General features: G+C 51.3%; 1 protein-coding gene across 2 annotated transcripts; it reads right to left on the bottom strand.

Moving 5' to 3' along the window:
* Positions 1–10,509, bottom strand: LOC134034419 (rab GTPase-activating protein 1). Of its 2 annotated transcripts, XR_009932232.1 has the most exons (14): positions 10,357–10,509; positions 9,127–9,201; positions 8,824–8,949; positions 8,439–8,582; positions 8,203–8,244; positions 7,916–8,044; positions 5,744–5,836; positions 5,188–5,298; positions 4,603–4,707; positions 3,836–3,919; positions 2,810–2,881; positions 2,103–2,300; positions 554–2,010; positions 1–498 (listed from the first exon to the last, which is right to left on the bottom strand). XR_009932232.1 is itself a non-coding variant. In XM_062478988.1 (13 exons), exons 3-13 carry the CDS (start codon positions 8,947–8,949, stop codon positions 1,888–1,890), a joined length of 1,227 nt encoding a protein of 408 aa, XP_062334972.1. In that variant the 5' UTR covers positions 9,127–9,201; positions 10,357–10,509; the 3' UTR covers positions 1–1,887. The 2 variants fall into 2 exon arrangements, 1 of the variants encoding a protein (XP_062334972.1); XM_062478988.1 differs by having other exon boundaries at positions 1–2,010.
* Between the last annotated feature and the right edge of the window lie 264 nt (positions 10,510–10,773).

Here is a 10,773-nt window from a genome sequence, read left to right as displayed (position 1 = left end):
TGTGTTCATAGCTTTTTATTGAAATTCATGAAGTATATAGAATGCAACCTAGTACACTATTACAATGTCCACACGCTGATAATATTGTATGATAAAGGTACGTTTTGGCATAACGGATAAGACAGCAGTTGGACACTTAAGACGGAAGCTTTGAGCAAAAAAAAACAAAAAAACAAAATAAAGAGATGAAATTAAAACAAATCTAAATGTCATTAATCTGTAACATGGTACAATTAGGCAACATTAGTTTTCAGAATTACAGAGGAGTAGAAATACAAAATCATAAACAAAAAAAGTCATATATTCGTCATATCATAATGCTTCTTATGTACAACCCAGTGCCAACAGTCTGCTGTTGTTCTCAGCAAACACAGAAACCACAGCCTTCCTGTGACAACATTTCATCCTGCTACAGCCACAACTTTGAACAAGCCACATCCCAGAATAAATATCCATAAGGTGCCAAGACCCTCCTCACCCCCACAGACTAGTACAGACCTGTCTCCCTCCTTAGTCTGCCTGACCCTCCTCACCCCCACAGACTAGTACAGACCTGTCTCCCTCCTTAGTCTGCCTGACCCTCCGAGGCCCCGGAGTACACAGTGTCATGTAATATCGACTGTAACACCGGTGAAAGTTCCTCCCTAAATGGTAAGTGGCCGCCACAAGTGTGTGTCTGTGCATGTGTTGTGTATCCATCTAGTAGGTATCATGTGTAGTTTCACCTAACCTACAAGGTAGTAAACCATCTACCCTAGGGGGAGGGGCCTGTGGAGCAGTCAGCTCTTAAAAAACGGACGTGGGTGTGGTCAAAGAGATGCACCAATCTGCAACAACTTCCCATGATTTAGCCCTACTACTCCCAACCCAACCAGGGCCACATGCACTTGAGGTGCCCTTAATTTACCACCCCTCGCATGCAGGAGTGTGTACGCTTAGGATCTTCAATTTGTTCAGTTGTGCTGGGCTAGGCAAATCAAGTACACCTCAAATATGATCATGTGCTTAACCCGGGTTTGGCATCAGCACAAGTCACATGATCCTACTCTATCTATGTACAGTTACATCCTCAGCTCAACCTTCGCATCAAAGGCTTCGTCATATAGCTCCTCCCCTTCCTGCCACCCACTTCCTCTTCCTGACACATCATACACAGTTGAACGTCACAGGAAACACCAGGTCCTCGAGAACCTAATCACCCACACAAGCATGCACAAATACACACTCGATCCCACACACACACTCATGCTTAAACACACACACACACACACACACAATTGCTTTAGTGCTCTCCCGGAACGCGCGCACTTGCGCGCATACACACACACACAGCTCAGTCTTTTTTCACACACACTATACATACGCATTGTCATGTACATACATAGAAAAGAAAGATTTTGTTTGAACAGAAATTAGAAAAAGCTCAGTTTAAAAATGCATTTGTTAGCTCTCGTACCTAGTTTGGAGTCTGACTCATTTGTTGGTCTGTGTGTGTGTTTGTGCCAGTAGTTTGTTTGTGAAGGACGGGAGTGTTTCATCACAGGTTAGTACGGCACCTTCATCTCCTGTCTGTCAGCCTGTCTGCCTGTCTGTGTATCTGTCAAGTTAAATATCAGTAGTATAGAGACCTAAACGGGAAGTCTTTCTATATTCATTATTCTAATCAGTAAGTACATCGTTTTGGGGCAGTGGTACCATGGAGGTTGTCCTCTATTAAAACCTCTCTCCCCCCCTCTGTGGGCTATGCTCAGGTCCACGAGAGAGAGGGGGGGAGGGGGGGAGGGGAGGGAATATGGAGGCGCTCAGATAGGAGGAGGGAGGGAACAGTCAGGGGGAGGGGTCGGGTTGGGGGGGGTCGAGGGTGTGCGCTGACGTTCCATGGTCCGTTTAGGTGGTCTCCTTGCCCTGGGCTCCCGTCACAGTCTTGATGGAGCTGAGCGTCCGGTTGAACCAGGTCTTCTTGGCAGCCTGGACCTCGTTGAGAGCCAGCCCCAGGTGGTGCTCAAGATCCTGGCCAGAGGGAAAGGCAGGCCGGGATGGATCAGCACCACGTCTAAAAGTAGTGTGTGTGTGTGCGTGTTGTGTTGTGTGTACACCCCTACCTGGATCTTGCACTCTGCCTCCACCAGCTGCAGCTTGGTCTGGGCCAGCTCCAGCTCCATCTCCCTCAGCTGGCTCTTTAGCTCCTCCTTCTCCTCGTCGGCCTCCTCCTCGCTGCCCAGGGCCGCCGAGCTCACCGCCTTCACCCTGCCCTCCTTGTTGAACAGGCTGCTGCACTTCTCACAGCCCTCCACCTTCAGCTGCACGACACGCCCAGGTCCCACGCCCCGGCCAGGGCACACACGCATGGTTAGAACCAGCTACACGCCACACTGTTTCCCCCCTCCTTCTCTCCCTTCCTCTCGGGCCTCTCTGGTTCACGGTAAGTACTACCGAACCGCCTGCTCATAATCCAATCTCCCTCTCCTCCTCTGTCGCGGTCCTGGGGGGGGGGGGGGGGGGGGGGCGGACAACAGGCTGTGCCCAGCAGCTGTAGTAGAGTGCTCTAGTCTGGATGATGGGGTCTTAAGTGGCAGGTTGAGGAGCTCTTACACACTGCTGCCTGAGTACAGTCCTCTCCCTCTCCCTCTCCCTCTCCCTCTCCCTCTCTCTCTCTCTCTCTCTCTCTCACTATCGTTCCCTCCGTCCACCTTGGGCAGAACACAGACCACTGACTGTACTGAATCAGGGTCAAAGGTCATGTCCCGCAGAGGCATCACTTCCTGGGCTACTGGTCATGTGATCACGGCGGCGCATCATGGTGACTCACCCGGATCTTCTCCAGCTCGGCCTTGTTGGCGGTCTGCTGCTTCTCCAGGCGCTCACTCAGCTGGGAGCAGATCTACACACACACACACACACGCGCACACACAACACACACACAAAACACACACACCCAAACAAAGAGGTCAAGGTTAGGATGTTGAGCTGTATTTAACTGTGTGGAGGTCAGAGATCTGACATCTGCTAACCCGAACGCAACCCTCATCAGCCAACACCAGACCTGAGTTCTCTTCCTTCCTTCCCCTCCCTCCTCCTCCTCCATCCTGCTCCTCCATCCTGTGTCTCCTCCTCCCTCCTCCTCCTCCATCCTGTGTCTCCTCCTCCCTCCTCCTCCTCCATCCTGTGTCTCGTCCTCCACCCTCCTCCTCCATCCTGTGTCTCCCTCCTCCCTCCTCTCCCTCCCCACTGCCTTGTGGTCTTCCTGACCTTCCTTCATATTTAATCCCTGTGACTGCATCCTCTTATCGTAAGTGTATTAGCACTGCTGTCGTGTCGGGATCAACAAATACACACACACACACGCGGGCGCGCACACACACACATACACACACACCGAAACGCCCACAGAAAGATAGATGAGACACAAGGCGTTCTACCTAACCCGGTGCACGGTGAACCCTCTCTGGCTGCAGATGGGCCATCTCTCCTTCAGCCTTTTCCCCCCTCCCTCCCTCTGCCTGTGGTCTGACCTCCATCTGTCTCACATCTCAAGCCTTTCTCCCCCTCCCCCGCTGTCCCCCCCCCCATCTCCTCCCCCTCCCCCGCTGTCCCCCCCCCCCATCTCCTCCCCCTCCCCTGCTGTCCCCCCCCCCCCCATCTCCTCCCCCTCCTACCCTGGTGAGGCCCTGGTCCATGTGGTACATCTCTACCCAGTGAGCCACCGAGGACAGCCTTCATTCTGCACATCTGAGGACAACTTTCACACACACACCGACGGCACTTCTTCTTCTCACACACACACGCGCGCGCCTCCTCACACACATGCAACTGTGTGTTGTGAGCTCACACACACCTGTTTGTATTCTCCTATGATGGAGCCGTTCTTCTTGATCTCAGACTCGGACTTATCCAGCTCTCGCCTGCACATCTCCTTCAGCTGTGGGCACACACACACACACGTAATATATATATACACACCCGAGGTGTAACGGTACAGAGGAGTCATGGGTCAATACAAGTTCAGTACAACAGGAAAAAGCAACAAATCCCAAATGCTAGGTTTCCTTTCATATCACGGCAAAGCCACAGTCTAAACTTTGTCTACATTGACTATGTCCATCTGTTCATGAAAATCTTGTCTACACGACTGTGAAAACGGCTAACATTTTCAATTTGGGACTTGGGACTGAGATATTGGACGTTAAGTCTGATGAGTGCCCGTTTAGCATTTTGTTTTACATACTTTCACTTAGCTAATTGACATATCAAGACTCCAGAGCAGCTCCGGCCAAACTGAGCAGTGTTGGGTGATGATGCTGACACAGCAGCTGAATCAGCTCGTTTCAGAGGGGCTTCTTTATGGATGATTCATGATACACAGGATACAGACACACGTGATTGACCTCATAATCCGTTTCCATGAAGTAGAAACGCCTGTGACTGACTGAGAGGTGTTCTTCGTCTGACTGCCTGCACCCAGCTGTGACGTCCGTACTGTCAGTTTGCGGTACGAATACATGTACCGTTACCCCCCCTAATATATACACACAATGACAATGTTCCTTGAGATAGCTTGGGTAAGCTGTGTATTGGGTGGAATGTGCCTTTAAACGGCCGGACCTGTGCAGACTCCTCCTCCAGACGTCTCTTCTCATCCTCAGCCTCCACCAGCTTCTGCTTGGTCATCAGGAGCTCCTTGTTCAGAGCATCAGACTTCTCCTCAGCCTGAGAGAGAGAGAGAGGGAGAGACAGGGAGGGAGGGAGAGCGAAAGAGAGAGAGGGAGAGGGAGAGAGAGGGAGAGAGAGATAGGGAGAGAGAGAGAGAGAGAGAGAGAGAGAGGGGGGGGGGGGGAGAGAGGGGAGAGAGAGGGAGGGAGAATGAGGGAGAGAGAGGGAGAGAGAGGGAGGGAGAGCGAAAGAGAGAGAGGGAGAGAGGGAGAGAGAGGGAGGGAGGGAGAGGGAGGGAGAGCGAAAGAGAGAGAGAGAGGGAGAGGGAGAGAGAGAGGGAGAGGGAGGGAGAGAGAGGGAGAGAGGGGAGAGAGAGGGAGAGGGAGGAAGAGAGAGCAGGGAGAGAGAGGGAGAGCGGGGAGAGAGAGGGAGAGGGAGACATACACAAACACAAATCCCAGTGTCAAATGAAGTCATAGACACACAAAATATTGAGGTGACACAAACTCCCGTCCAGACAGAAGTCCGTGGCCTTACATTGTCCAGGTCCTTGCGCAGGGCGATCTTGCTGCTGACCAGCTCGTGGGCCAGGTCGTCATTCTCCTGCTCCAGACGCATGTTAGCCTCTTGGAGACGGCGGTTCTCTCTCTGCACGGAGGGAGAGGCACACAGGAAGAGAAGAGATGTTTAAGGGAGGGGAGGTGTAGCCGTGGGGCAGAGGTGTGTGTGTCCCTGATGGTGTCCTCCTTGCCTAGCCATCCCGTGACTGTGAGGGGGCCTATAATGTTTAACTGGACTCCTCTCATAAAGACACCAACCTTTGATCATACTGAGGATCGTCTGTGAGACATACAATACCAGTCAGAAGTTTGGAAACATTGTCCCATTCAATTGAATGGGAAGGTACATGGCATGTACCAGTAGAACTAGGGCTCAAAAGTAGGGTTTAAATCCCAGTACTGGTCCCCCAACTTTCCTGCATCCATCTATCCTTTCAAAGAGAGCACATGTACCTCAGTACGTGTGTGTGTGGTATGTGTGTGTGTGTGTGTGTGTGGTATGCGTGTGTGTGTGTGTGTGTGTGTGTGTGCACCTCGTATCTCTCGATGGGAGGCTCCTGCTGCTCCTGCTGCTCTCTGATTGTGTGGTACTCCTTCTCATACTTCTTCAGCTTCTTCTGGCTGATCTGCAGGTGACAGGGTTAGGGTTACGAGGTGACAGGGTGGAGGTGACAGGGTTAGGGTTATGAGGGGCAGGGTTGTGGGGTTTTTTGTGGTCCAGTATCATTTCAGTAGTACTAGCTAACAAACACACACATCTTTAACACTCATTCCATTTAATCAATCATAAAACATCAATTGGCCAAGAGCAAGCCTCAGCATGTTCAGGACATGACCCTGGTAAGCCATCAAAACAAGTGTGTATCTGTCTGCTAATGCTGGATTGGACTCTGCCTTCAAATGTACTGTACTGTGGAGCTTGGGAGTCTGCGTGTGTGTGCACGTGAGTGTGTTTGCATGTGTGGAGACCCTGTCTGTACATCACTAAGTCTGTGTGTGTTTTGTGTATGTGTGTGTGTACCCTGTCTGTAGATCAGTGTGTGTGTGTGTGTGGGTAGATTTGTTTTGTGTGTGTGTGTGTGTGTGTGTGGAACCCGTCTGTATATCACTGTGTGTGTGTGTGTGTGTGTGTGTGTTGTGTGTGAATGAGCTCTATTGAGCAGCCAGTGCTTCCTGTCCTGCTGGCCACAGCTCTGTGGTACACTACCATGCTGTGTTGTGGAGAAAGAAGGCTTAGAATGGACCCAGTGAAGGCTACAGTATCACTGCGTGTGTGTGTGCGTGTGTGCTTGTGTGAGAGTGTGTGAGTTTATGTGTGTGTTGGAGGCCGATCCACCTGCTATAACTGGTTTTGTTGGCAGAATCAGGACAGCCTGGCCTATATGGAATGGTGTGTGCGTTTGTGCAAGCAAGAGCGAACGTGCAAAAGAGAGATAGTGTTTTGGGGCCAGGGCAAGTGTGTGTGTGTGAGTGTGTGTGTGTGTGTGTGAGTGTGTGTTCGTGTGTGTGTGTGTGTGTGTGAGTGTGTGTGTGTGTGCGGGCGCGTGTGTGGGGAGAAACTGACAGAAGTAAAGTTTCAAATGAGGTTGGAGGGCAAGAGGTGGTGTATCCAAACCCAGCTCCAATCTGTCTGCCAGACAGCTCTTACAACCGAACACACTGACTGGGTCTACACACACACACCTCCTGCCTTGCCATGAAAGAAAGAGACAGAGAAAAAGCTAGAAAGTGTGTGTGTGCACGACTATTATGCAAAATGTGAATGTTATTTGCATAGCACAGCTTAGGCAGTGACTGGGCCAGAATATATGAAGGTTGAGAGATTGACGTCATCACAGTGCGCACGTTGGCATGTCATGGGACCAGTGGCATCTTATCACCTACAGCAACAGAACCCTAAATTCGCTCAAAACTAACAGAAGCCAACTGTCGCTCCTTAAAACACAAAACGACCGTAAAACCAAACATCCCACGCTTCGTTCGAAAAATGGCGTTAATATAGTGAAATTATACATGATGACAACCAACTAAGACAGAAAATCCTCTTACTTCATTAACTTAAAGTAGCTTATCTTGCCATCCACAGTAATACATTCAGTTAGTGAAAGCTGGTTCCATGTCGATGTCCATGAGCAATTTACCTCTGCAAACTATGCAAAGGCTCATTGGTAATCAGTCAAAGTGTCTCATCCTTCAGATGTAGATACTAGGGTAGAGAGGCTGACAGGAGGGAGGGGGCAGGAGGGATGGACACCTGAGGGCCATGAACCCAGGGTGACCCAGGGTGTCCTCTGATCTCGGTGGGTTCAGTACAGCCCCTGTCAGGCTTAATCTCTCTGATCTGTGTCACCTGAGCTCTGAGCCTGCCCCACCTGAAGTGTGTGTGTATCCTCACCATATACTGACCCCTGCTTCTCAGAGGGCAGATTATAGGGCATTGAGGTCACAGGTAATCTGCTAGGTTAACAACCTATGTAACATAGTGCTACTTATCACAACCCAAATATAGGCCTGGATTATGTGTACATGTTGACAAAGTCTTCCTCTTCCTGTCACTTTGGCTCAGGGAGATTCTGATACAGGTCTACATTGCCCCCTGCTGGTCAACCTGCAGCACCTCTCTAACATTGAACGATCATAACACACACAGCAACACACACGCACGCACACACACACACACACCTAGATCTGAAGAGCTTAGGTACCTTCATGCCACAGGCCAGCTCCATCAGCTTCTTAGCGTTTTCCTCTGACCGGTACCGCTTGGGAACCGGGACCCGGAAGTACTTGAGCGCCCCCTCGAAGTCTGTCTGGATCAGGTCGTCCTTGGAGGTCTGGAGGGGGCGGAGACAGAACACAGGGTGAATGTGTGTTTGCACGGGTGCCGGCCAGACACAACCTCCTGTTGTTCATTTTTGGTGCGGCATTTATTCGAGGGCGGCGTTTAATCGAAGAAATACGAGTGTGTATGAAGGAAAGAGAACCGACTTACCCTCAGAAGGGCCAGAGCTACGTTGAAAATCACACTAATGCCCTGCGAGAGAGAGAGAGAGAGAGAGAGAGAGAGAGAGAGAGAGAGAGAGAGAGCGGGAGAGAGGGAAAAAAATCGAAAAAATCAGTCACATGTAAAGAAATGCAAGGCTGCAGATAAGTGAGGAGTGAGTGAGTGAGTGAGTGAGTGTGTGTGTGTGTGTGTGTGTGTGTGAGCGTGTGTGTGTGTGTGTGTACCTCACAGAGCAGCAGGTCAATGATATGGAAGACCATGTAGAGGGGGAACTTTGCGGTGAAGAGTGTGAGGAACCACTGGGAGGCGTACATGTGTGCCTCCAGGCCCACGTTCAGGAAGTGGTTATAGAGGTCTGGGATGTACTCCTGGGGAGGCAGAGAGCGACAAAGAGAGAGACAGGCAGAGAGACAGACAGACAGAGAGAGACGAAGAGAGAGAGAGAGAGAGACAAAGCGGGAGAGAGAGACAAAGAGGGAGAGAAAGAGAGAGACAGAAAAAGAGAAAAGGGTCAACTCAACAGCAGCAGGCAGAGCAAATGTGCATAAACAACGGCGTGCGGTAAGCCTTTCAACACACACACACACACACACGCACGCACGCACACACCTGCATGAGCCTCTCCAGCTGGAAGAACTTGCAATGTAGATCCTCAAAGTTCTGCTTGAAGAGGTCCCTGAGTCCGTAGTCGAACATGATCTTGACCAGAACGCTGAAGGCCTGCTCCTCTGGCATCTACCCAGCAACATGAACACATACAAGCAGCACAACACAGGCAGGTTAACAGCACAGTAGGAACACACGCATACCATACCACAGTATAGACAGATGTAGAGTTCATCATAGACCGATGGACGGTAGGACCACACGTATGGAACTGTGGGGACTGTGTGGGGTGATGGAAGAACTCACGTGTAGCAGCAGCACTGCAGCTAGGAAGGACTGACCCTGGCAGTAGCCAATCTCCTCATCATACACTGAGTAAGCCTGGAACAAAGAGAGAGAGAGACAGGTCAACACTGAGCAGGCCTGTAACACGCAGAGAGAGAGAGAGACAGGACAACACTGAGCAGGGCTGTAACACGCAGAGAGAGAGAGAGAGACAGGTCAACACTGAGCAGGCCTGTAACACGCAGAGAGAGAGAGAGAGAGAGACAGGTCAACACTGAGCAGGCCTGTAACACGCAGAGAGAGAGAGAGAGACAGGTCAACACTGAGCAGGCCTGTAACACGCAGAGAGAGAGAGAGACAGGACAACACTGAGTAGGCCTGTAACACGCAGAGAGAGAGAGAGACAGGTCAACACTGAGCAGGCCTGTAACACGCAGAGAGAGAGAGAGAGACAGGACAACACTGAGCAGGCCTGTAACACGCAGAGAGAGAGAGAGAGAGACAGGACAACACTGAGCAGGCCTGTAACACGCAGAGAGAGAGAGAGAGAGAGAGAGAGAGAGAGAGAGAGAGAGAGAGAGAGACAGGTTAAGTAAGTGAGCGAGTCAGTGATTAACTGACTGACTGATTCGGTGACTGACTATTTGAAGGATAGCCCACTGAGCAAGCCTTGAGTAATGAGCTAGCTCCCGGATATGGTCAATGACAGGAAGCAGGCGAGCTGTTCCAGGATATGGATTGAACTCCCTCCATTCCCTTGGAGGTCTGGCCCATTACTGAGTGGGAGAGCACACACTACCTGACTGACACACACACACACACACACACACACTCCTACTACTTGACTGATACGCGCACACACTGCCTGATCTAGCCGAGTGAGCTTGCTGTGTGTGAGCTGGTGGGAACCCCAGGATCCTACATCAGTTCCTACATCCTCAGCTGCTAATGGAGAGCCTGATCTCCGGCTAAATAATGCAGAGCAGTGATGTGAAGGCGCTGCTGCACTGATCTGGTATTGGATCAGAGCCCCCTGGCTGGTACGCACACTTTCTCACACACACACACACACACACTTCATTGCAGTGCAGTACCATCTATCACATTGTCAACCCACTGACCCACTTCCCTCATTAAGAGGGAGTCGGTCTCAACATAATGAACTCCGACTGGGAAGGTGAGGAGCAGGGGGGAGCTTACAGCGGTGACAATACACACACACACACACACACAAACACACACAGTGCCCACCTTGCAAATCTTGTACAGTGAGTCCTGCCCATCCCCGCCCGTGTCTTTGAAGTAGTCGTGGGCCGGGAAGGTCCGGTTGATGTCCCTGGTGATGGCGCTGTCCTGGGGGGACTCCTGAACGAGGAGAGGAGAGTGGAGAGGAGAGGGAGGAGGAAGGAGAGGTTTAGTTGCTTTTCATAAAGGAAGGATCCCATCCCCACAGAGGCCTGGAGCAGCACAGGCACCGGTCGCCTCTTCACCAAGGAACACAGAGGGACTGCGGTGGCGTGTGCTGTCCAGCAGGGGGCGATGTTCCCTGAGTTCTATGGTCCTAGCCTGGCTGTTGGAGAGGAGGAGCCCCGGGGGCCAGAGACCTGGAACACCGTGTTCCTTCACAACCTCCCTGTCGGCCTGCCTTCCTCCCTTCTTGCAGCAGCC

This window comes from Osmerus eperlanus, chromosome 14 (genome assembly GCF_963692335.1).
Source record: "Osmerus eperlanus chromosome 14, fOsmEpe2.1, whole genome shotgun sequence".
NCBI lineage: Eukaryota > Metazoa > Chordata > Actinopteri > Osmeriformes > Osmeridae > Osmerus > Osmerus eperlanus.
Note: the sequence above shows the minus strand (reverse complement) of the source record. Positions and strands in the feature narration are given on the sequence as shown.